The sequence below is a fragment of the Daphnia pulex genome, chromosome 7 (genome assembly GCF_021134715.1).
Source record: "Daphnia pulex isolate KAP4 chromosome 7, ASM2113471v1".
NCBI classification, from domain to species: domain Eukaryota; kingdom Metazoa; phylum Arthropoda; class Branchiopoda; order Diplostraca; family Daphniidae; genus Daphnia; species Daphnia pulex.
The window spans coordinates 3,436,635-3,463,795 of record NC_060023.1 but is presented as its reverse complement, the minus strand read 5'-3'; the positions used below and the strand labels follow the sequence as shown (position 1 = coordinate 3,463,795).

The 27,161-nt window shown below is 42.3% G+C and overlaps 2 protein-coding genes across 3 annotated transcripts; one reads left to right on the top strand and one right to left on the bottom strand.

Annotated features, from left to right (window-relative positions):
- The first annotated feature begins 2,770 nt into the window (after nt 1-2,770).
- On the top strand, nt 2,771-8,334 carry LOC124196571 (fibroblast growth factor receptor-like 1). Its single transcript, XM_046591700.1, has 11 exons — nt 2,771-3,092; nt 4,275-4,478; nt 4,554-4,669; nt 4,739-4,901; nt 4,983-5,158; nt 5,257-5,415; nt 5,519-5,582; nt 6,104-6,366; nt 6,463-6,643; nt 6,717-6,981; nt 7,053-8,334. The coding sequence occupies exons 2-11, from the start codon at nt 4,406-4,408 to the stop codon at nt 7,522-7,524; spliced, it is 1,932 nt and encodes a 643-aa protein (XP_046447656.1). The 5' UTR covers nt 2,771-3,092; nt 4,275-4,405; the 3' UTR covers nt 7,525-8,334.
- Nucleotides 8,335-8,514: 180 nt separating this feature from the next.
- On the bottom strand, nt 8,515-26,346 carry LOC124196570 (fibroblast growth factor receptor-like 1). 2 transcript variants are annotated; one of them, XM_046591698.1, is made up of 12 exons: nt 25,962-26,346; nt 22,180-22,329; nt 19,404-19,519; nt 18,979-19,084; nt 18,777-18,827; nt 15,217-15,455; nt 14,439-14,586; nt 13,379-13,596; nt 12,549-12,732; nt 9,552-9,949; nt 8,833-9,074; nt 8,515-8,746 (listed from the first exon to the last, which is right to left on the bottom strand). In XM_046591698.1, the coding sequence occupies exons 2-12, from the start codon at nt 22,259-22,261 to the stop codon at nt 8,527-8,529; spliced, it is 2,004 nt and encodes a 667-aa protein (XP_046447654.1). In that variant the 5' UTR covers nt 22,262-22,329; nt 25,962-26,346; the 3' UTR covers nt 8,515-8,526. The 2 variants fall into 2 exon arrangements, with proteins under 2 accessions (XP_046447654.1, XP_046447655.1); XM_046591699.1 differs by having other exon boundaries at nt 8,833-9,065.
- Between the last annotated feature and the right edge of the window lie 815 nt (nt 26,347-27,161).

Sequence of the window (27,161 nt, the reverse complement as noted above, 5' to 3'; positions counted from 1 at the left end):
GTCGGGCTGGTAGACAAAAAGAATGTCCGTATTTACTTGCTGGGTAACTAACTCAACCGTCAACCTTAGATATTGCGCGAACGGCAAACACCCAAGCGAGTCGAATTGAGTGAGATTCTTTCCCTTTGATATATGTGTAGGGGAAATATAAATCAAACGAAAAAGATGCATTCATTGGATGGATGAGCAATCTGCCATCCCTGCCATCAAAGGATCATCGTGATCAAAGGGGAGCATTGTAGTTGTACTGATCAATAACAAAAGATTATTGTTAGTTTTTCATTATTGAACCCCTCCCCCCCCCCAAGGATATGAGAAAAAGGATATATATATTATTCGTTGTGTCATTAGTTGTAAATACTTTTAACATTATTTTAGAAAATATGATTGAAACAAGCGCACTTCTCGCAACTTTAAATTTGATGCTATTATCTCATTATCTGCACGCGTTTTCTTTCTTTTGTCCATGTGCATCCTTTATTTGGCATTTCTGCGGGTTCTGCAGCAAAAAGGAAAAAACAAAACAAAAATATATATATATATTGATATAGGATAAACTTTGGTTCATATTTGTACAAAAACCGGACAGATAGTGCAGCACGGTGTGTATGTGTGTGTGTTAAGATAGATGAGCCGAGTGTGTTATCATTGATGTTGATAACTTTCAGCAGGCTACATACACTGTTACAAACTGAGCACATCAGCTCTGTACACAAGTGTCTATCGATAACCTGAACAAACAATTGGAAAGAACGCGTATGCCATACCTTTTGTATACAAACGTCCCAAAGAGCAGCACCTAGCAAAGTAAAGATAAGTCTACGTATATACCTCATCTTTCATCTGTTTTTGTGTACATGAATTCGGTTTTCTGGTACGAGCAGGGGAGTGGCGCTCGATGAAAGATTTCTATAAACAACGTAGGTGATGAAAAGAAATCGAGCAAGTTTATTATTTGCCCTGTCAAACAGCAGTGCAATAATGTTCCAGCTAATGTCAATCAATCCCGGAAAAATTATTGCCGAAATAAATTTTCATTTTATTCCACTCTTTTTTCGGGTGGGGATGCGTTTAATATTATAACCAAATAAAAATTCATTATCAATCAACAATATTGCACAAGATTAATATAATTTGCAGTTCCTGTTCTCAATGCAAAATCCAATCAATACGTCGCACTCAGAAACAATTATTTTAATTTTACGTCTTGTGATGGACAGCTAGTCTGCTATCTCATGACACATGACAAAGCACACTCCGATGCACAACAGCCGTAGTTGGGATGGTCATTAGCCGACTGCTGTGTGTAGAACGCGTAGAGCGTGATGTGAAACATACTCGGTCGTCATCGATAGCAAACATACCGACAAGGAGAGCGGATGCTGAAAGCTGAATGTCCTTTTGCAGTGAAGCACACCCGTGAGCCAAGACATCTGTGCCTATGCCACTCGCTTTTTCGCACAAAAGGAGCGGGGCTGACGGGGGAGGATAAACTGCAGGGGTAACGACTTGGATTTCATTTTAAAGACCCTCGTAGAATGTAAGTTATGACTTATGATGCGTGTCACTCAAGGTCAAGAAGTACGAGGGTATTAATATTTTGAAACTATAATGGAGGGCTATCTGATTATGACTTGGAAAACACAGAAGTTGTATAGCTTCCATTCGTTAAATGATAACAAGGGTAGCGCTTTAGTATGAATTAATCCTGGACACAAAGATTTATGGTGAAACTTTCATAACGAACTCGTGATAATTGTATTATTTTCGTGTCTTTGTGGGTACGTACAATAATGCGCATTACAATGGGTCTATTCACAGTGAGATATTGAATGAAAACCTGGTGTCAAAATGAAAGTGGTGCAACTTAGTTTTCCCATAATCCTGTAAAACTAGCTACATCCGATTTCGAAATTGTTATGATTTACTGAACTCTACTTCCCGATCGGAATTAGGAAAACCAGAAAAGTTTAGTTATGTTATCTTGTTCATGACTTGCGTGTTATTTTTCAAACAATATTGTTTAATCGGAAAATTTGTTGCTTTTTTCGAAAATTTGTTAAGAAATTTGTTCAACGCGCATCACTTTATCATTAATCTAGATTTGAGAGTAGACACGAAAAATAATTGTTAAAAGAGAATAAATGTTGCTGGGACATTTCAAATAAATTCGCGCTGCGTCACCCCATTAGTAAATAAAGAACGCACCATTTCGTGGCGAGAAATAGTTCTAAAATAAATAATTTAAAAAATCAGCACACTACATCACGACAATCGCTGCTTACTTAGCGCTTTGTCATATTTCTTCATTGCCTTTTTGTTTGCGCACGAGATATGAACATAAAAAGTGAGAAGTAGGAGAGACAAAAAGAGAATGTGACGAGATAATAAACGTCAACAAGGGAGGGCAGTCTGACCATAAATTGCCTAAACAAGGTGCCCTACTATATATATATTAATACTAAATAGCCTTCATTGACTTCAGCGTAACAAAAACACATTGATGGTTCAGAAATTAATGTGTGAAAAGCAACGCCTTGTATGAAACAAATAACAATCGGATTTATGGTTTATTGCGTGTTAATAGTGTTGCCAAATTTCGCTAATTTAGAAAAAAATAAAATATAGTCCATTGAGTTCTTTAAGTTGTTTAACGAGAACTTTCTGGGAGGAGTTGCAAACAGGCTCCTCCTTGCGTCCGGTGGTGTCGAGCTTGCACACCTCGCCAACAGCCAGCATATCTCTCCCCATCTGAAAAGTATATACCAAAACCAAACACATGACTTTCCCCCCAGTCCTGTTGCTACACGCTCACAGATAACTCTAGCTGATATACCACCGGACAACGCAGTTCACAATTTTCCACCATTCAGTCTATCCACACCGTTAAAACATTCAATTTTAATTCGAGCAAATAAAGAGTAACACGCCAAAAGTTGACCATCGGACGTGCGCGTGAACGTGACATTGTCTCATCTTGTGATTACATCATTATTATTATACACGGTGGAACGTGACAATTTATCACTGCGAGTCTACCCAACAAGGCTGATCCGGTTTTGGCGCCATAGCGGATCACCTAATCAGTTCAGGTAAATCTAACCCGGGTCAAGTTTTCCTATTCTACTTGGCTATATTAGAGCCGTGTCAACACAACCAAGTTTTATCGTACTCATTGTTTTAACAAATGAACCTTAAGGGAACCTGTGTTGCGGGTGTACATAACAGTCTACTTATTTGAAAAAAAAAAAATTGAATTATTTATGTATCCATAGTGAAACGTGTTTTGTATTGGAACCAAATAGTGTTCACATGTCCATTGTTTGAACATGCTAATTGATTATTCGTCGTCCAAATGAATGGGGAGAGAGATTATTCTTAATGGATGTACGTGTGGGTGAATACGGAAACTACCCGATGAGCGTAAATGGGCTAAAGTATTAACCAATCACATTCATGGGAAAAGAGGGCGAGGTGAGTTTGAACATGGTGAAACATGGCGGGCTGGATAGGGAACTGGGTATTCTCGCGGTCCCAAAGTTTATAAATAGAGGGGGAGAGATGATGACATTATGTTTATTGAGAATGTCTGAGTGCATTGCGCAGCAATGTACACATTTCTGGCTTCTTTCTAGCTTCAAGGTATACCTTGCGTGGCTCAAGTGCTCAATATTGCTGGATATAATCCGATAAACAGCACTCATCCGCGAAGAGTTTCAAATATCAAACACATCTTTTTTCATCAAACAATAACTTTGACTTTGAAAGGGAGCACAGGGGTGTAATGTGTCAGTAATGGATTTAAAATCATGAAACAAAAAGAAATATCGAAACAGACACAAAAAAAATAAATCCGATTTTGGAAAAAAAACAAAAGTTGAAACTGCGCGCTTGTACATCAATGATGCTTGTTTTTACCTTGGTTTTTACTTTTATACTTATATACACTTAAAAGAAAACATAAAAGTGCCGTGTTTATCAATATAATTTTAGGAACAATAACAATCTAAACTTCCCCTGATCGATTGTTTTGTCTTACGCCGTTTAAAGGTTGACGATTTCATTTAACGATTCTGTTTTACCTACTGGTGAAACAAAGACTTTCTTTGTATCAGTTGTCGTCATTCTGTTTGTTAAATAACCTAACAGATTCGGTTGACGCGTGGTTCTGTCTGGAAGTGCAATAGTAAATCTTCCAGACGCAGATGAATTGTCAACGACAGAATAAAGTATTAACACGCACGCGATGGCTGATTAATGATGTGTTTTGACAGATGGTGTGAAAAAGACACGGGGGTTGAACCAGTCGTATAATCGATTTTGCGTCACTGCAAAACGCATCAGTGACTACGCACGATTGGCGACTCTAATCAACCATCTGTTGCATCAACTTGATGCTCTTAAGATGACCAAAACATACTTCACCATCGCTGTCATCATATTTTTGGCCAGCAACATCACTGGAACTTTTTCCAAGGGTATTTTAATTTTTAGTTTATTCATTTATTTTTTACGAATGTCCTATAATATGACGAATTTGTTTAATATGGCAGGTCCTCCAGTGATAACCACTTCTCTTCAACCACGTTTTACTGGTAAATTAGGAGAAGTCATCCGTTTTATATGTCCCATCAGAGGTGATCCTGAACCAATTTTCGAATGGTATAGGGTAAGTCGTTTTTTTAAAGATGATCATCATTAGATATATTATGTAACACGAAACAAAATAACTATATAGAACGGCGAAAGAGTCATGGAGTACTGGGACCGCTATCGGCTTATTAGCAAAGGTTACTCTCTCAATATTCAACGCCTTGAGTGCGAGGATCAAGGAACTTACATCTGCAAGGCCGTCAACGGTTTTGGCGTTCATGAAATAAGCTTTCAATTGGATCTCCTAGGTATTTCCATTTGATACTATAACCCGACATGCACTAATTCAACCTAAATAATATATATTTTTTAAAAATTTCACATTACAGACGACTCGATGCAAGAAGCTTGTAAATCTAATAGCGACGAAGTATTCTCATCGTCCAAACCCATCATCTTACACAAATCCAAAAAGTCGAAGCACATGCTCAAACCGGCCAGTTATGATGTCATGCTCAAGTGCATCGCCGTCGCCGAGCCAATTCCCAAATTCCATTGGTTCAAAGTAATTTATTATAATCCTCTTTTCACGATATTCAATTGAAATCCCAGCACGACGTCAGTGTCTAATTTGTCTGTGAATGGCTCTGATGAATGAAACAGGACGGAGTGGAGATCATTCCCGAGAAGGGAAACGCGGAGCCTAAATATTCCGTGCGCTCCATCGTACTTTCGGAAGAGGATCTAACTGAAGTCAACGAGAAGGAGGGCATGCGATCCACGCTGCATATCCGCCATGCCAGGGGATCGGATACGGCCAACGTAAGCTTACATATAATTCTCAAATGCTGGACTTTGGAAAACAACAATAGACCGGCTTAGTGCTGGCTGACAAATTCCCACATTAACGAAATCTCTTTTGCAGTACACGTGCCGAGCCGAGAACGAACATGGATGGGATGAGTTGACGCACATCTTGGAAGTTGTCGGTAATAAATTATTTTATACTTTTGGCTAATTACTACTATTAGAACGACTAATGCGAAGGGTCGCTAAAGCCTCTTTGTATTGTTAATTTCAACATTCTGTAAATACTTTTGTCAGGCTTTTGTTAGTTTTCGTGGAAATAATAGTTGAGATAGTGCTAAAAACAAGGGCTGTGTTTACGTAAATGGGGATTTGGGTTTTTAATCGATCGAAAAGATAAACCTTTGTCGACATTTTGAATGAAACAAAAGATAAACGGGAATTTTATTTAAAATCCTTGAAGATTACGCAATTAAAATGTGCTTGGCTTGCTACATTGGATTTTTTCTATGGCTAAATCCGTCATAAAAAGTTCTTGTGAAGAATTTGAAATTAAAAAAAAAAATAGATTTTATATGCTAATACAAGGCAGCCACCTAACGAGAAAATGTTGCACCCTTTAGCCGATCAACTTTTTTGAAAAATTAAAAAAAAAAAAAAACTTTCTTTCTTGATTTCTTGAATTTTATTTTGTTTATTGCAGAACGTCAAGTTCCTCGACGTCCAGAATTGCATCCAGATTTCCCGCCGTTTCATACGTGGGTAGAAGCAGGGCAAGCCGGCTCTTTATCTTGCAGAGTCGAATCAGAATTTCCACCCGAAATCCATTGGCTTAAGCGGCTTACGCCAAGTCCTGGCTCGTCGAAAATCATCCAGCCTCCTACGCCCGATGAAGCGGAAGTCGAAAACATTCATTCCCAGTTTATCGTCAACCGAACAATCACTATAGGAAACATCAAATATCAGGTTGGTACGATAAATAACCTCCATCAATTTAATTTATTTTTTTTCATTAATCAAAAAGAATTCGAAATTAATTAAATTAATTGTCTGCAAATATAGATTCTACCTTCGGCTTTACCTAAACTGATAGACGGTTACTACTCCTCAATTTTACTACTGTCCAAAAAGAGCCAGGAAGTTGACTCTGGAATCTACGTCTGTTTGGCTTTGAATAATGCCGGATTCAACTACCGACAAGTTTACTTCAATGTCACCAATAATTACCCGCATCCAACTACAGGTATTTATTACCAACGACAGTTATTTCGTTACACAAGCGAAATGTATCATCACGTTTCTTTACTTTTCCGTAGATGAAAACTATCCAGGGCGTAACCCGAGTGAAGGATGGAATGATAAGAATCATGCTACAACCACTGCAGTTGTTGTCGTCGTGGTCGTTTGCGGATTGCTCGCAATGGTTGTGTCATGCTTCGTCTGGAAGAGGCGCAAAAATCATCTCAAAGACAAAAGTCTTAGCGCTTCGGCTCCCTCATTTTGCCCTTCAGTTCCGGAAGCTATTATCATACAGCAACCCACTCCAGTCACTCCAACACTTCCGGATTATTCAGTCTTCCGGTAAATTTTATCGAATAATTTTTTTCGTATAATATATTTCAATATTTCATGAGGATTTTCGGTTCAAATAGGGAGGGACTATCCAGCGGTAATGGCGCAACGCCTCCAGCCTCCCATAGTTCTCGATCGGATCCAGCTCAGAATCCTCAAGCGTTGGCTCCGCAAGCCAATAAGGAAGTCTCACAGCCGCGAGTGTATTATCTGTCAGCACGGCCGTCATCCAACACCATCACCAACAGCCCACGGCAGCCGAAAGTAATCCAGCAGCAGCAGCAGCAGCGAACGAAACTGAACAGTTCCAGCGGAAGGAGCGGAAACGGATCTCGCCAGCATCATCGCTCATCGCCCCGGAGTGCCAATAATCATCATTACTATATCAATCCATCGCATCACCATCACCGCCAACCAGTGCCGCCAGAAGCCAGGTCGTTGACGACTGACACTTCCTTCCACAGCGACTCGTTTTATCCCGATTGGTCGGCCCATCCCCATCACATTCGATTGCCTCACCCGTCTCCCGAGAGTAGCTTTGATCAGCTTTGAGATTCAATAGTCTAGTGCCAGATCGAGACGATCGATCCGGATCGTTGACGCATTGAGATTGAAATTCAGCACTCACCCACTCGTTGATCCACACACACTTGCGCCTATATATCAAACTCGTCGCCGTTGTCGATCGATCGATGGCAATCGGAAGCTGAGTGGCCTAGAGTACAAGTGCTGTTGTATACGTTCGCCAGAGCTATAAACATTTATTTTTCAGTCGTACTGAAATGGATACCAAATACTCGCGCTTCATGTGTTTGTCGAAAAACCTGTCATTTTGCAGCTATCATGCGTACGCCATCTAGTCGTTTCACATTGAGTAATATCGTCGCCAGGCTGTCGCCGTCGTACGGTAGTTATAATAAATAATAATAACTACCGTAATAATATATATGTATAAATAATAGAAAACCAAAAATATTCTGTTGATTCTTTCTTTGTTGGCATTGTATTAATCATCTGTGTATATTATATATTTACAAAATATTATTTAAAAAAAAAAAAAAAAAACGCAAAAGCTTTGATGACAGCCTTAAAGAACTGTCTTGGCTCTCTTCGAAACGACAACAATTTAAAGCTGGGCATTCACTCCGATAAAAGTCGTAATAAGCGGTACGTAGTACATCGTCGACATCTATAATATAAGTTTTCCAAACGAAAAACACACAGTACGTGATCATCGTCACAGTTTGGAGAAACATCATTTCCTTATTTCAACAATTTACAATTATTTAAAAACAAAAAAAGAAAACATGAAATTGACTCGACCAAACAAATGACCGTTAAACATCTTTTTGAAAAGATTTAGACAAATAAAAAAAAAATTAAAACGAAAGTTTAGGAAGAACGGACAAAGGAGAAAGAGCGAAGAAGAAGAGATAATTGAGATACACTATTTCCATGTTACAGGGTTTTGAATCAATTTTTTTCTTTCTGAGTGTTGGATTCTGAATCAAATGGGACAAGAATTTTCTTTTTTTTTTTAGTAACAACTGCACGTTAAACCATTTCGATTCTTTGGAATCTGTTGTTTCGCAGGTCGTGGGGATGGCGGATGAGACTGCTGCTGGGAACGGCAGCCGGGCGAAGATCTTCGTAATTACTGAGGCCGTGCACAGAGGCGTAGGCGTGTTCAGATTCGGACGGCGGCGGCGGTGGTCCCATCATCAGAGTGGCGGCTTCGTGGTGGTACGGATAACTGTTGCTGTGGTCACCCGATCTGCTCGAAAGACAAAAATCGATGGCGAGTTGAATATAAGAGAGAGTCCACAGGTGCGTGTAATTGATCCCGCCAACCAAACTCACCTGCCACAGGGTGGCGGTCGATAAACGTGACTCCAATTGCCCCCTCCGCCTCCGCCTAAAAAGAGCGGTCCACCGCTGCTGCTTCCGGCGGTTCCACTGGACGACGTTGCCGTGCCGACCAGAGGCGAATGGCACGACCTCATTCCCGATTGGCGGCCGCTACCGTTGTTGATCCCGTGATGGAGGCGCATCATCTCCTGCTGCTGCAACTGAATGGTTCCCATGAACGGAGTCTGCACCACCAAAACAGATTTAAATAAAAAGAAAACACAAAAAAGATCGTTAAAAGATTGGAACGTTTACAGATGATGATTCTTTTCATGAAGACAAAAATACATTTCTTTCTTTTCTTTGGGTTTTTATTATTTTTTTATATGGATGGATGTTTATTGCGTGTGTAGATCGCAGTAAACCGAGTGTGGAATCAGGGCCGGACGAACCAAATCGGGTTTTTCACAAGAGTGTGCGATCTAACCATATCATTCTGACACGCAAGTTCAAAAGACTTGGCATCTGCGACTGAAAAAGGAATGTGCAAGGGCGAGCGATGATTTCTGAGCGCCATAGATGGCGTTCTCTGGCACGTATCCGGCCCACACAAATTTTTAATGGACGAAAAATTCCCAAACGACTGTTGAACTATTTTGACGTCTTTTCTTTTTCTTCTTATTATTTTTTGCGTATAAATATATAAGTCGTTATAACTAGAAAGAACTTACTGAATATGGCATGCAGCTGGGCGGCTGCGGCTGGAATCGATGATGCATCGGTGCCGAATCCGGCGGCTGGGGCGGCTGCGTGGGCGGCGGCGGATGATCTCCGCCACGGGGCAAACAGGGGGCAGTCAAACTGAGATCCTTGATCTCGCGCTGGTGATGGGGATGGCGTTGATGATGGGTTGCTACACCTCCGATCACACCCTCTTTCCTCGCACGCATCCGTCGCTCCGACTTGAAATAGTAAGTAATGCCGCACATCAGCACCAGGACGACTCCGGCGCCCACCACCAAGGCGATGACGACCACTGTCGGCATCCCACCGCTGCTGGCCGGATCACTCCCGCTGCCAACGCCCATTCCCGGCGACGATGACACGTCTCCCAACGGCCGGCCAGAACCTAGAATGCAAATGGAAATCAACAACATTCATCAGTCAAACTCCATCATCGTCCTCCCAAAAATTATTCGTCGATAACAAACAGCAACCGCAGCTGCGTAGATTCGAGTCATTCGACGACTAAATTTTAGTTTTTAAAAATTCAGTTATTCATTGATATTTCATCCGGATTCGTCTGTGTAGATAACTACAACGTGTTCTATTTGTTTCTTTTTCTCATCAGAAAAATATAAATCTTTGGAAGCTTCCTACAAATAATATCAGGCCCTTTGAATGACTAATTTCCCGGTTGCCTGTTCGGTTGGGATATTTATTCCGCCGGTTGGAATCGAGTCAAAGCGCAAATGGAACGAGACAGCAGCATATATATTGAACATCATAGTTCGGATGGCACCCAACAACCAAAAAAAAAAGCAATATAGATGGAATAGGGATCGATATAGAACGACGCCTTCCCGCGACGCGCCACACCATAACACTTGAACACGACGAGAACATGGAATCAAAAAGGGATATACGACGGATGAATGATTCAATTCCAAGCCCGCCCTTTCGATTGCTTTTCTTCTTTTTTTTCCCATCGAACAGAAAAAGAAAAAAGAAAAAAGAAGAAGTAAGACGACAGTAACAAAAGAGGATCCGATCAACATAGCGGAGATCATTGAAACTACAACAACGGGGGAGCTATCTAGAGCCCCTTTTCCGATCCATGTGGGAATTACCGCCATTCACGCGTCAAATGAGAATTGAAGATGCGTTAGCTACTATATTGCTTCGGAATCCTTTCAGGTTAAAAAAGAACCAAGACTATATAGTAGTTTCCGTTCGTTTTATACATCTCTCCGTTTCTTTTTTTATTATTTCGGTTCCCATCTTATATAACGCCTGTAGAGGATCGTATCATTATCGTGGCGACGGCACTTTAAAATAATAAAATAAACCGCCGAAAACAAGAAAAAAAAAGGAGAGAGAGAACCGATTACAGAAACTTTTTTCAATTGAAAAAAAGAAAGAAACAAAATTCAATTGGCTGTAATGGAAACAGGACCATTTAACCGTGAATATAATTGCGACAACCGTCGAGTGTCCGTGTATGTGTGTGTGTCATGAAATAGTCATTTCCGGAGAGAAAAAGAAATGGGGAGGAGGATCGGCGTCAAGCGTCGGCGGCGGCGGCATCGTCGTCATCGTGTGTGAATTTGTGTCGGTTTCTCTTTAATATCCAGAAACTATACGATGTAGCGGGGCCACGTCAGATCGACTCTGTTATTACGATTATTTATACACACAGACTCAAGCAATGGCCGTTTCAAGGGTGGCCGACTTTACACCAGTCCCGGGTAGTAGTAGGTACTCACGTTCGTCTGTTGTTTCACGAAAATTTGTAAATTTTTTTTTAAGAATCGAACGACGAGGTAAAATGAAAGAAAAAAAAAGGATTTCCAATTATCATTGCGGCCGCAGGCGGAAAACAGGTGAGCTGCACCACCGATGAGTCCCACCGTCTCTCTCAACATTAAAGTCGTGCGCATTAACATATAAGGGACCCGTAGGCCGCCGCCCGTTTGATGCTCCGTGGCGCGCACAAAAAAAAGAGATTGAGGAGCCGAGCGCGGCGTCATTATAAGCTCCTAGCTGCTGCTGCCAACGTCGTATGTACGGAAAAAAAGGCGATATCGAGAAAGCCGAAAATAATGGCCATTAAATGTCATGCGGGATTCCCGCGTTCACAATACCCGGCTAGTACATTGCAAGTTGTTTTGAGCATAAAAACAAAACAAGGAAACCGTTGATTAAAAATGAGCTCTTTTGGTTTTTCCCTGTTGGTGAATTTTTCAATATCGAATATTACACACGCGGGTATATCTCCTGATCCAGCCCGTAGCCTCTCGGCGCTAGGAGCTGATTAAAAAAACAAAAAGAAAAGAATCAAAAGAAAAAAGAAGCAAGTTGATTGAGTTTGTTTATGCATCGGGGAAGAAGAAGAAGAAAACAAGGAACTTTACCATCAGCCGAGGTTAGCGAGTTAGGCGAGAGATTCGTTTGAAAAATTTACGGCAAGCCACTCACAATGGCTGGTGTGATGAGCTCTCCTCGCGCATCTACTTAAAAAAAAAAATAACCAAAAATCTCCATACTCGCCCCGTCTCGCTCGGTAAAGTCCGTAAAAAAAAACTGCGTTTTGTTTTTTTTCTTCTTCTCATTTTATATTCAATCATCCTTGCATCCCAAATGAAACGAGCGACGAACTCGTAAAATCTTGTTAGCTATGTGCCACTATAGTAGTCTAGTCTGCACCGTGAAAAAATAAAGGAAAAGAAAAGAAAAGAAACAAGATGGGCGAAAATGGCGTAACCACTGTTTTGACGTCTGGAATTCAGTCAGCCTTAAACAAAAGAGAACCTAACGGTTTTCAATGAGACTTTCGGCTACGTTCTTTCTTGTCTCTGTTATAGGAGAAACGAATAATAGTTAAAACAACAAATTTACCGTAGGCTATTACGGACAACTATTAGCAAGAGTCTACTAGTAGTAGACTCCTAAAAAAGACACAGGGAAATTGAGGGAGAACAAATTTTTGAGTGTTCATTTCGTCTTACCTGAGATGACGTTGACGCTGGCTTCTCGGTACTGGTAGCCGGCCTCGTTGGTGGCTATACAAATGTAGACGCCACTGTGGGCGACGTGGACGTTATCCAGGGCCAATTTGTCCAGATAGGAGCCGTCGTCGGCCTGGAACGCTGGGTGGCCGGATCGCAGCACCCGGTACCTCCATCCTTCGAACTGTGTGAGGGTAGAGCCAAATATAACGGAAATAGAATTGGTTTTTAAAATTGGGGAATTTGAATTTCATCGGGTTCGAATCGATTTGTCCATGTCAAAATGCGCTCCAAATCATTCCAACATGTGTGGAACTTGTAAAAATAAGAAGCGCCACTGATGGATGTTTCGTTGCCTCAACTGACCCAAATGATTCTGTATCTCATTGAGAGTTGCTCTATATCTGTTTCCCCCCTTGCCCGTTAAGACTGATGATGCGAACATTGTAGAAGAGGAATGAAAATCCGTTCCGACCATAAAAAAATAAAAAAACTCAAAAATAATAATAATAAAAAGAAGAAGAAGAAGACGATGTGTGTCCTTATGGTCAAAGCGAAGAATGCCCATACGGGCACGGAGCCGGAAACGTGACTGATGGTTTCCCACCACTCGGGTCTCAACAACGTCCATAAATCACGAGTGTCATATATATATATACAAGGCACACCATAGTATGCTACCCCACTTGTGCACTCATATACAGTCATACGCTGCGCATGTATATATATTTATACGCCACATTGATGTATGTATATACGCTTTTTTAAAAATGGTAAAAGTGTATGGACTTGGTCATAGTTAATGGAGAGAGACGGTCATAATTTGGTACCTGTAGGACACCATCCGAGTCGGGTCGACCGTTGTCCACTCCGGCAACTGCTTGACGATGAGCCTCATAGGGGGAAAGACGATCGAGTCTCTTGAGCCACTGGAGAAAGAGCGGAGTGTCGCTAATGACGCGACACTGAAGACGGGCTGTTGAACCCTCCATGATAGTCACGTTCTGAGGGTAGAGACCCACAAAGTCCGGCTTCCGCACAGTCCGATCTACATTCAAGAAGAAGAAAAAATTACATTAGCCATTTTCGTGTGTGTGCGACATTCGAGTTTGAACCAGCGATATGACTGGAAACATACGAGCGCAAGAGTGGGGACCCCCAACTACTATTCTCCCTATAGCTTAATTAGTTGCTAATGAACTTGACAGTGGGAACTTGAAAGCAGTTGTCATGGCAGCAATGACTCCACCCTTTTGGCGTTTGCGTGTCCTTTTAATGAGCTGCATCTTCCACCAGCGACCTGATTATCAAGTCAAAGCTTTTCCACAACAGACAACATCGCTGCTGCTGCTGCTGCTCTACAATTAGCTCTTCATTACTGACTTCTCTCTGTACTACTACTATTCCCACAGTGGTCCTTTTCAACTTAATCCCCCCACGTCTGGGAGACTTAAAAAAAAGGACAAAACTCCCCAAGTACTTTTTATAGGCGATTTCTTTTTCTTCTTTTTGATGGCAACTTTCTGCAGCCAAAGGGCAAGAGAGAAAATGAAAGGACTTGCAAGGGCGTGTATACACAAAGTCCCCAAAAATTGGATTTCTTCTTTTTTCTTTTTCTCTCGCCTTGGATGGGAGAAAAACGGAAGGACGATGTCTATATGGTAACTGAATTATAGGGCGACAAAAGGAAAGAGTCAAGAGGGAGCTAACACATCTATATAGAATATACAGGCCAGGCTACAGAGAGAGGGAGTGAGAGAGGAAAGGAAGCGTTATAATTGAATTGGAAGATGTCGTCGTCGTCGTCGAGAGAGAAAACAAGAAAAAGAAGAAGAAAAAAAAGTTTTTTCATTCGGCGAGGAAAAGATTGTGTGCGTCTATATATAATACCGAGAACTTGAACGGCGAAAGAAGCGTTGATCGATCCGTAGGGGTTGACGGCCCGGCACGAATAGGTTCCCGAATCGTCGACATTCAGTCGCGAGACTTGCAACTCCCAGCGACCGACACGACGATCCTCTCCAATCTCCTTGCCGTCCTATAATAATAATAAAAATAAGATTTTTGTTATTTTTCAAGAAAAAAACAAACATTATTATCATCATTAATTTAAGTGCGTCGTTTAGATATTTTCTTTCTTCTCTGATGTGTGTGCCTTGGCAAATGTCAACATTCAATAACTAGAGAGCGTGTGTGTGTGTGCTACTATTCATCCGAGCCCCCTTTCAAACACCATTTCCTTAATGGCTTTCCAAAGTTTTCCTGGTTGCTGGTGCTCATAGGAGATGTTTTAATACGCTCATCTCTCCGAGGACACGAGAACACAAACAAAAACTTGTTGGGGAAGTAGAGAGCTCTTTGACGACCGGTTGCACGTTGCCAAACTGTTAAATGTGTAAACTTTGGAGACAAATTACTTTCGCCTCTTTTCCCAACGTGTAAACTCGCTCGAATATTACTTTGGTAAAAGGGAGGACATGGGATATATACAATCAAGATAAGCTGTTGAAACAGGTCCCCCTCTCCTCACCTTCGTTCTTCAAGGTTGTCAAACAACCGGGGAGCCAATCAAAGTGGCGCAAGCAATCAACTTTCGTCACATGTGTTTGTTATACAGTATATGTTTATATATAGCTACGTATGTCAAAAAAAGGTGTGTAGAGTGTACCTTGAGCCAAATGAGATGAGGTTCGGGCTCTCCTTGAGCGAGACATTTGAGTCGGAGAGTTGAATCGACGGGCAGCTGCCAGATCCTTCCGGCCGGCATTTGACTGGTCTCGACGAGGAGCGGAGCCAATCCGGAGCCGGGCCGCACGATTTTCCTCCACGTCACCAAGTCCGTCTCGGTGTCTTCCGGCCCGAAAATGGTGTCCGATGGCGGAGGATCAGTCACTTTGGCGTTTGGATCTGTTGTAGTTGGGCACAAAAAAGAAGCACAGACGGATTGTTTAGTGGATGGTTCTTTTTATTTTGAAGGACAAACATCGCAGCAGAAGGATCAAAGCCATAGCCAATGGATGCACACACAATCGTCAATGATCAAAGGAGAGTTTGGCTTTTGATATATGGCGGGTCAGGCATTTGACTTGATCATCTCATGACCTGGTTACGACGCAGAAACGGTCCAAACTAGTGCAGGACAGAAAACCACTCGACCGGCTGGTCAAATACAAACGACAGACATGGACGACAGTCTTTTTATTTTCCTTTTGTTTGTGTGATTAACGAGATTCCAACCCATCATCTAGAATAATCAACAATAAAAACCAAAATGGGCAGTACGACACAAGACACACAAAAGAATTTTGTGAAATATGTACGACTGCGTCGGCCTGTGTACACGTTTCTTATATAGCGGCTCACCTCTAGGAGCTGATTTTCTCACGTCAACGAAAAACCGCAGCTGGGCAGCGAGAGACCAGCACACCAACGGGAGGAGGAGGATTACTATCAGCACTGTCTTTATTTTTTCTCTCTCTTCCAACTTGTTGTAATCATATAATATATAAACGCGCGTGTTACTGCATTTTTCTTCTTTCGTTTCTTTTTCTTTCCGTGGCCGGCAAGTGGCGATAGCGTGACTTTTCCCAGAGTCAATTTATTCTGTCCTTTTTCTTTCTTGTACGTAATATTTTATTTTTTCGGGGGGTAAATTCGTCTGAGCGAGACCAGCACAGCCGCAAGCCTTGGCCAGCCTTAGAGAGTAGAGAGAGTCCTACCTACTACAACTACTCGATTTATATACACAGCTTGGGTTTAGGCCCGCTGCTGCTGCTGCATTCGAGCACTGGTAATTGCAGTCGGATGAGAATGGGCGACCTAATTTAGGTTGAACACGAATCAAACGAGTTACACTAGTCCCCGTCGAAATGTTAAAAAAAAACAATATCCAACTCTGCGACACACGCAATGCTTCTGTGGCTAATTTATTGATTAATAATTGTAAATCAAACAGCTGGGAGGGAAATTTAGAAAAATAGAAAAAAAAAATACCCAAGAATTGCGCAAGAGAAAAACAAAAGAACAAGAACAAAAACAGCCACTAAACTCTCTCCAAAAAATACGGGATCTTATTTTTATTTTATTTCTGGTTGGTATTTATGTTGTCTGTACAGTAGTCTCGTTGGTCGTGCAAGTTCCGGGCCATTTAGCGCCTTGTTTACTCTGACAGTCCGATCGGTTCGGGACTCACGCACGAACCGACAGCACTCCTTTCGCTCTTCGCGATAAGACGACCAAAATCGATTCAAAACACAACGGCCTTGTTTAGTGTGTGTGTGTGTGTGTGTCATAGTGTCTGGTCTCTTTAGATCTCGGGATCGAATGACGACGTTAGACTCGCCGTCCTAACTCGCTTTTACCCCCATCACTCGCTTAAATGTACACGACAAAACTCGTTGAAAATGAGCGCGCGGACGGACGGATCAGCGCCTTTCGTCCGTGAGTGGAGGGGGGAGAGACGAATATGGCGGGGGGGGGGGGGGATAGTTAAATGGATCACCGGCTCACCGAGCCCCATTTCGTAATAGGATGGAAGAGAGCGAGAGAGACGAGCCGAGTGAAAAACCATCAAAAGAAAGCCTATAGTAGAAGAAGGGACAAAAGAAAATGGGCGACTAGCTGGCCGTCTATAGTAGACAGACACTTTTAGGTTGGAAAAAGCTGGCCCAACCCACGCTTTGAATAGTCTAGGTCTTCCCTCCCTTTTTCTTTCTCATTTCTCTTGTCTTTAAAAAAATTACCCAAAAGAAAAAAAAAAGAGGCAATTCGGCGTGTGTGGGAAACTGAGCAGGTGACAATGACAGCGGCCGTGTGTGGATATAAAAATAGCCAAAAGACAATGGGAGTACCGCACACAGTAGACAGTAGACTTGCTCCGCCTGTCTCTGTCGTTTCCAATAAATAACTTTTATATTTCTTTTTTTTTTCTTTTCGGCGTTGTTGGCGGCCCTAGGCATGGATATATAGACTCGGTAATAGCGGCGGAGCATTATGAGAGTCCTACCAGTCGTGTAATCATTCGAGTGAAAAGTGCATGTTTCTGGTGGAGGGGGGAGGGATCCTCCCCTTTTCTCCGTGTCTCTCCCAGTCTTTTAATATTCCCCGATGAACCAGATGAAACGAAGAATTGCGGAAGCGTAATAGATAGATTCGAAACGCTATAATACATCTATAGTGGAGAGGGGGGAGTGAGCAGCGCACACATGACACACCACTCTCTCCCTCTCTCTCTCTCCGCTTTACACACCCACGGGCGCACAAGTGAAATCAATGTTCCAGAAAAAAAAAGCTTATTGCCAGGCAACTGGCTGCAAATCCAATTGTTCCGGTTGGCTGATGGCAAGAATCGAATCGCCCCACCAATATATATTATATAAGATATTGTAGAACCTCTCTCTACTCTAACACACCCCCTCTTCTTCTTATTTGAAATGAAAATAGAAATACTCTGTACAATGTGTATCAAATAGTTTTTCGCCCCCCTCCGGACATAAAAAGAGCTAGAGAGAGAAAATGGTTGACAATTAACACATGGTCGCGAGTTCTTGAAAATATACCCTGCCGCTTTTTCTAGCCATTTTGACTCTGAAACGGTTTTATTTATTGAGGAAAAGGAATCCTCCTCTTGTACACATTTGTAACTGCAGCTCCTGTACGGCGACATAGACACACAGAGTGTGTGTACGTACGTATATACACATGAGCTGGCGTTTTCAATAAGCTTTTGAAGCCTTTGTTCGAATTTTAATAGCCAGGGCATGACTTTGGCGGCTGAGTCAAGAAAAGCGCCATTGACGCTCTATATATACTAGGAGTCGCACTATAAATTGCTAAGCAGCTAGTATACTACTGCTGAAAATAAATACTTTTGGCAAAGGGCATGGCTTTGCAGTGTGTAGAAAGAGAGAGAGAGAGAGAGAGAGAGGAACTCTCGGCGGTTAATTGTTTCACCATGTGTCAGCAACGAATACCGGAAGTGAGAAAAACTCATTAAAAAGTCATTGCGACTATATAGGAGAAAGAAAAGACGGGGGGGAGGAGGAGGATCATCGCCAGGACCCCCCGAGCCAAAGGGAACAATCACGCCCGGTATTCTTATGTTGTTATTTTTCTACTTTTTTTCAAAAAAAAAGGACAAAAGAGAATGAACGCCATCCGCCCTTGTAGGTTTTTTTACTAGGCATAAGTACACGCTCACGACCAATAACCGAAAGGATTTTGACCTACCGACAATGACGATTTCAAAGGTGACCTGCTCCGAGCCGAAACCGTTGACACCTGCAAACAACAAACAACAAAAGAAGAAGAAAGGAATTTGTTAGATTATGGATATATAGTATTTAACCCGCCCGGGGTTTGAGTATCATCATTTTAAAAAGTGGCGGTGTGGTTTAAAAAAATAAAAATGATGATGATGGTAGTACATTACCTTTACAGGTGTATTCTCCCGAATCGTCCAGGATGACTTCTTTGATCCGCAGGCCGTGGCTGGTCGATTTAAAGCGCTCCCAGCCGGCCGTCACGCTGTCGCCATCCTGCGTGCCCAGTACAAACAGAATCGTGAAAAAAATGTACATATATACATATTTAGTATGGAATCAAATAAAAACCACCCAAAAAACATTATGTTAATGAGGTTCAATTTGTGTTTTTTGGGTCCCGAGAGAATATGAAGAGTCGCGGCGGGGTCTTGAGGATCAAACAAGATCGAAGTTACAAAAACCCAGAGGGAGGGTGGAAGGAGGGAGGGAGAGGCTTTTTGGGTTATTGCCATCGTCAAGCCGAGGAGGAGCGTGACGACGACTAACCCCCCCACACACAAAATGAAAATTGTAGTGCAAAGCAAATATTGACCTTGTACCACTCGACGATGGGCGTCGGCGTCCCCCGGATGGGGCAATCCAATTTGACAGTCTCGCCCAATCGGAACGTTTGCTTCGACGTCACCGACCCAGAAATGTGAGGCGGACCTGAATTTGACACACGTAAAAAAGAAGAAAAAATAATGTATTATATATCAGTTGAGATTAAGAGAAAAAAGACAAACAAGAAAAGCAATTCCAATTGGGGAATGATGACAATGCCCAGTATGGGGCCGTTCTTCTTTTGACTGCTGAAAGTGGGACCGTAGGAGGACCGTGGCCTCTTGATGGCATGGCATTGATCACGAAAAGTGAGGGGGAACGAAGATGGTGAAGTCGGCATCGTTCACAGAAAAACGGCCAGTGGAGAGAAGTAGGAAGAAGAAGAAGAAGAAAAAAAGTTGCATGTCAAGTGCTGATGCAACACACTCGGCACTCTGGTGAAGTGCTTTCCATATTGACACAGTCATCTGCTAGCTGCTAGCTGCGGCTGCTGCTGCGCCCTGGGCGTTCAATGTTGACCCAAGCGTCGACGTCATCATCATCTTGAGTCCAACCAGCGGCCAGTTTCACCACACCAGAAAAATAAAAAATAAAAGTTTCTGGTTTCGATCCTTCCCTCATTGTGTAATTTGTTTTCTTTTTTAAAGAAAAGAAAAAAACCGTTCAGGTTATTTTGAATGATTCAAAACTCGCGCCCTGGTAATTGCTACCCGCCTCCTTCTTTTCAAAAACAAAAATCTCCCAACTGTGGGAGGTCCAGCGGATCTTATATTATAACTAATACATATCATTTTCTATCCCCTTCTTTTTGGTTTTTGATACTCGTTTTGTTTTTTAAACCAATTATTTGAGCTGGACTTGCGTCTAATCAATTTGAAACGGCGGGCGTCGTCTCGCGTTTCGCTCGGTCGCTCCAGAAAAACAAAACAAAACAAAACAACAACTTTGCAGAGGTGGGAGTTTGGGTCCGAGATTGCTGGGCTAACGTGAAACAAGAGCGTCCAACACGTTAATTAGTCCTTTCTCGGCCGAATCGTTAATTCAGTCCAGCACACACAAGGCGGCGGATGCACACAAGGCGGAGTAGAAGGCGTTCGTACCTCTTAACGACACTCGCAACAGTCTCATTTAACATGAGATACACACTCCTCCTACTCTTGACACTCGTTTTTTTAATTTTACTTTTCTTTCTTCTCTCTTTCATGGCCCGTCTGGATGGAAAATTTTTTGATTCTTTCGTGTCGAGAGAGAAAACGCTACACGCCCGATTTGATTCGATTAGATCATCCACTCCAAAAAACAAAAAAAAACTATCCATCAACTTCAAAAAACCCCGCGCCGCTGGAAGAATAACAAGAAGATGGGGAAACATTTTTTGTTTTTCTGGAGAGAAAACGCTCAAAGCGGCCACCACCCAGCAAGTTTCAACTTGAAACCGTTGCCTATTTTCATGACGTTCGAATCGTCTTTCAAGTGTTAACTTGAATCAACATGGGCAATCCATTATTTCCCTTTTAAAATGAACTAAGAGTTTGATATTATTGCTGGTTTTTTCCCTTGCCCATTTGGCGAAACTCAAAATGTTGTTGCGTAATGGAAGGGAGGGCGCAATGCGGAGGCGGATCTGGCAAACACATCAGTCAAGGCAATCGGACGTGTCTTGGGAGGAAAACACCACCGCAGATACGACTACAAGACTCTCTCCCAACAATCTCTCTCTCTCTCTCTCGGTGGAGTGGACTGAAGAAGAAGAAGAAGAACACACACACATCCCGAGCTCTCTTCTTCTCTTTTTGGGGTTTGAACATGTTTACCACAAAATGTGTTGTGATGGAAAGCAACTCTGCATCAATAAATAATGATGTGTTTACTGGAGAAAGAAAGAAAATAAGAAAAAATCCGGCCAGCCGGAGAAGAGAAGAGAGTCTAACTTTCTGTGAGTTTGTATTCGGAGGAGGGGAGGTAAATGGGTCTTCTACTTGAGAGGTTTGTTCTTATAAACTTCTTATATTTATTTATCTATTGAATGTTTGATATTCTCTTTTGGAGGGAGTTAGCCACTTGGTTATATACACAGAAATATCGTGGTGAAGTTGTTTAGACCTAACCAAGATGGAAGGGAAAGCTAAGGAAAAGTGAACGCGGAACCCAAAAATCAAAAAATCTACACAAACATTCGGGGTAAAAGTGAGAGAGAGAAAAGAAGGAAGTATATAGGCTGCTGCTAGCAATAACATCCCCCTGGGTCCTCTACTGTCTGCTGCTGGGTGATGGCTATATAGGCGTGAAAAAGAAAAAAAGCTGGGCGCCATCACAAACAGAAAATAGTACCACCACCGGTGGCGTTTATTTCTAAATTTAGTCACCATAGGAGAAAAGAAGAAGAAGAAAAAATAGGTGAAAAAGAAAAACGAGTCCCAATCGGAAATATCTCAAACAGCCACACACCACCGAGGGGGCTCTCTCACCCATCACTCGCCGTGTGTCTCCTCCTATTGCCGAATCGCATTCATCTACAAGATAGACGGTTCCTACACACGGGGGTTTACACCAGTCCCATTCTATATGGAGTGGGGCTGGGCTTTTCTTAATTAACCGACAAGAAAACCAATCGAGAGTCGACTATTCAATCCATTTGTCTTTAGTGACTGCCTCTGTCTGTTTGGCTTGTAAATGTTACGGTTTCTCTGGCATAGAATACACAGTGGAATATATGTACATAAGAGAGAGAGTCGGGAGTATATAGTGTTGGTTTGAAATATTACCTTTTAGACCGGAATCGGAGAGGGTCCCGGCCACGTGGAGGGTCAGCAACAGCAGGAGGTGGTCCACAGTTCGGCTAAACATTCTCTAGGGGGGTTTTCTCTCTCTCTCCAGTTGCCAGCACCGACAGAAATTTCGATTGTAGACGATCACTAAGGGAAAAAATAAATTTAAAAAGTAAAAATTAGTTTGAATAGAAGCTGCTGGCAGGGTAATTTTTAGCTGACAGGAAACATTTTCTCATTTGCATGTTTGATTTCTAATCGGGTCGCCAAATGAGGACGTCACCGTGGAGAAGTCGACGAGTGGGGCGGAGTACCTAATAGGCTAACGCCGGAACTGCGCACGTCTATAAATGTATTTATGGAAATGGACGTGGAAAAGTTGATCATGACGGAGACTTGACGACGTTATCCACAAGGTAAGGGAATCGAAAAATATTAAGTGGAAAAAAAAGTTAGTTCTCCGGGGAACTTGTATCGCCATGGCAGTTGCCAAGAGAGAGGGGGAAGCAAACACACACACACAGAGCAGAGAAGGTGAATCGGTAATGCGCATCCGCCTCTCCAATTCTGCCAGACAAAATGGTCCTCTCAAAATGGAAATCAACATCCGACGAAACGTCTCATTTCCATTGCTAATCGCAAGCGCCGCCTCTTTATCGCCTCCCCCACTCCCGTTTCTTTACATTCAAAGATTGAAATAAATTATCTTTTTATCGATCCCACACACACAGACAAACGAGTCATCATCGACGTTGCTCCCCCCTTTCGCTCTGCTTTTTTTTCTTTTTTCGGAAGAGCTTTTTTTCCATCCTGGGCATACAATTGTAAGGGTGCGGATCCGACAGGATTATTGTTATTAGACTATCCAACTCTGAGCTTTCACGGTGTAGTAGTAGCAAGAGGGGAGAATGCGATTATTGCACGCCAACTCCCGAACGTGTCCAAATCATCGCTGGCAAGTTTAAACAGAAAATATGGAAGAAAAGAAATATAAAAATCTAGAAAAGAAAAAAAGATGATGGAATGCAACTTTTTCCACTATTTATTTATTTATTTTACTCCACCGAGGAAAAATCCAACACTCTCAAGAAGAAAAAAAACCCTCACGGTTCTCTAGCTAGTCGACCTGAACGTGGAAAAATGTTTCAGATTCGTATCTATTTCTGTAGCGGTGCTTTTTTTCTTATTTTTCTTTTTCTTTTCGTGTGAAGGGGTGGCAGCAGCAGCAGCAGCACACCGGAGCGTTCATCGATTCAATAGGTTTTCTCTGTGTGTGTGTCAGTTCGTTCAGCCTTTGACGCTGTCGTCGAAAGAATAAGAGCCTCATTCAAAGACGTTTGAATCTTTATGGTCGCACACTATAGGAGCGGCGTGAGTTATCACACTCGGTTCTTCTTCTTCTTCTTTTCCCCCTTTTTTTTGTTGTTGTCTTAAATAGCGCTCTCTCATTAACAAGCAAATAGCTCGGGAGCAGATGAACCATCCCATTTCGAAGCAGAGCGAGAGCGTGTGCCAAACCCAAAAGGCCGTCTATATAGTCTCTCTCTCTCTCTTGGCTGGGCTATTCCCATATCTCTCTTCTCTCCCCCCGTCGTTCAGACTCGATGGTTTTCCATGTAATTGATTTGTTAATCCAGTGGAATTCCTTTTCTTTCTTTTCATTTTTAGTGCCTCTGACATTTCCCCCCACTCTTCTTCTTTTTTACTCTCTGACCATAATAATAATCACGGAGAGCGTGTCATTCTTGTATACGATTTCTCAGTGTGTATGCCGTAAGAGCAAGCTCGACAGTCTCTCTATAGCCCTCCCCCCATTCCGACATAGACATACACAAGAAGCTTATTTAGATGCAAATATGAATAAATAAATAGGTTCACAATAGGAGGCAAGATAAGAAAATGACTGGGATATATATATATGTACGTCCGAGTTGGTTTTTTTCTTTTTCTTGTTGTACAACTAAAAGATGAATATTTTTCTCTCTCTCCGTCACGCGAACGCAGTTTGTTTGTCCGCAACGTTTCTTCTTCTTGTGTGGGGAAAAGGGAATAGAACAAGTGCTTGTTTCTTTATTCCTTTTGTCTCTCTCTTGTTGTTGTTGTTGTTGTGTAGTTATTCATCCCTTTTCTTTCTAGACACTGGGCGAGCGTGAGCGCATATCGGTAATGTATACGGGGCTGTACGGTTGCCGGCCGAGCCTAATATGGTCATTCCATATCGCCTGACTAATTCATATGTAACAAGGAGGAGAACACACACAACAACAACAACAACAACCGACGGAATAAATAATATCGGGGGCTGATTTGCAAATGAGCCACTCCAACTCCCCCCTCCAATAGTTCACTGGGGAAAAAAAAAGTTGTTTCACTCGGTGGAAAATAACCGACGAACCCGGGCCAGCAGTTGGGAGAGGAGAGACCAATTCAAATTAACATAATCCCCCCCTTATTCTCTTATATATTTCCAGACTACATTTTACAGTGGAGCTTATGTTAATCTGTGGAAATAATTCACGTCGAAATTATAGAGAAAGAGAGAAAGGGCGTTTGGAAAAACATTGACACAGTTTGCCCAATTTCTTTGGGAGGGAAAAAAACAAATATTTGAAAAACCCACACACGAGAGAGAGGATCTAACGTTTCAATCATAATGACTCGTTTAATGCAATACGGGCGGGAGGGTTCTTTTTCTTCGCTTCTTTCCAGGGATGAGAAGATGGATGGATCGAAAAGAGGAGGTTGACGATGTCAGAGAAAATAAAAGCTTCTACTACGGGCTGGGCTGGCCGCCGCTGCCGCCCGTCTGTTTGTTGTGTGCGCACGGGAAGCGCACACACGCGGCCAATCAAATTCTGTTTGCGGAGAGCAAACACGTTGATCAAACAGAGAGCGGCTCTGTGTCGTCGGCCATCAAGTCTGTCAGCTGCGAGAGCAAACAGATAGAAGGAGTCACTCGACAAAAGAAAGTGAAAGGCTTTTTCCCTCCCATCTCTTTCTAGCTGGCCAAAAAGAATCTAAAGAAGAAGAAGAAGAAGAAGGAGGAGTAGACGATCTTTTTTGATATTCGTTTGCTTTCGCCGAATAACCCGAAAGGCCCTTGGCCCCCATCGAGACACTGCCCCGGCTACTCTAGCGTCGACGGAATAATAGACGAAGAGATGCTGTGTGCATTATTCGTTTCGGGAAACTGGATAGCTTCCAAAGTGAGTTCGGCTAGAGTCGAAAAAACCCTCCCCAGCACTGAAACGATCGTGAGCGGCAGTTTGGGTGTGAGTACACGCTACTACTAGAGGCAGGGAGTCGGGACTTGTGTGTACACGAGATAATCGGTGAGTATCAAAAATCGGCAAATGGAGTCGAACAAGAGGATTGATCGATGGAGAGTCGCGGCTTTAAGTACTAAAACATGTTTTTTTTGCATCACTGGGTGATAGGCGAGAGCTCAGCCGTGCCGAGTCCGTCTCCCAGTTTAGAGAGTACAACTGGCCAAAATGTCTACAGTGTGTGTGTAGTCAGTAGTGTATGTTAGTTGAAGCTAAACAGAAATCGCATTTCGCTCTTGGGATCAGCTTTTTTCTTTTAAACAGAAAATGTTTCTTTTTAATACTACTCTTACGTCACAGCTCCAAAAAGAAAAGAAAAAAAAATTTGTGTGTTTTTGTTTTGGTTAGTTGTGGGTTTTCTCTAAACATTGCGGGGACGAGTTGAGCAGACGACGTTGGCTACTTCCAATTGGGAAACACGAGGAGTTTGCGAAAAAATGTCTATTTTCTTACCTCTTTGTCTAGTGGCATTGCTGATGGTTTCCGAAGAATAAAAGAAAGAAAAATAAAAACACTGGCGAGGAAATCCGTCACCGTCAACTTGATTATGAAACCGCACTGGCCAGTCAGTCTCCCTAAAAACACACACACACACACGGACTCTCGTCTTACAGAAATGGCTGGCAGCACACTTGTAACTCTAAGACGACCAACAAAATTGCACAACACTCTACACACACACACACGAGCGTGTTCTTCTCGTTTTGGGAAAGAAAAACAATCCAAAAACTCTGCCAATGCAAATTTCAAAAAGACGAGGGGAGTATAGAGAGAAATAGAAAGAGCCAAGCAACAGCACGTCCGTCGACTAGGAGGACCAGGCGCCAACTGAACTCGCGTGTGGTGGTGTCTGCTAGATTTGAAGGCTCTCTAGTCTCTAGCTCGCCATGTACTCCCTACTACCACCCACTCGCCCTTTTTTTTCCCTTTTAGTATAGTACCTAAGTAGGTAGGTAGCTCTCTCTCTACAAGTACATGTATACCTTGGGTCGAGTTGGGTCGCATATCTCACATAAGGTCTCCTCTCATCCGCCTTCCTATTATTATCTGCTTATTTTCCACATTTTTCTTTTTACCTTTTCCCTTTTCTTGGCATCAGCTCTATTGCTACTACATTCACAGCCCCTTCAAGTGTCGACACACATACTCAATAAAAATTTAAAAAAGAAGAAAAAAAAGGCCATTGAGAAAATGGCTCGATAGGTTTTCAGCTGCACCGGATAATAATATGAAAAACTCAGTAGGGGGTTAGTGGGGGGATATAGGGTTATGGGGGGGGTCTATATTTTTACGGCCTTCCAACTCAAGTTTGTTAATTGCCAACTTAGCGCCCAATCTAACAAGGGGGGGATAGAATACTCTAATCCGAAATTTTATGCTTTTCATGGCTGTATATTATACAGTAAAAGAGTAGTAGGAGAGAGCAGCCCGTTATAGTCCATATAGTTCTTGGCCATATATACATTTGTATACCAATGTTTCGAGTGTGACCTGGAAATCTTATCTCGAGTGGACCGAGCGCGTCGACATTTCGGAGAGAAAATCCAAAAAGATAGAATAGCTGGGGAGAATTCCGAAATCAATCCATCTCTGTTGGACGGACGAGCCGAGTCGCTTTTCCGTTTTGCCCGTCTGCTGGTCGACGGCCAAAAT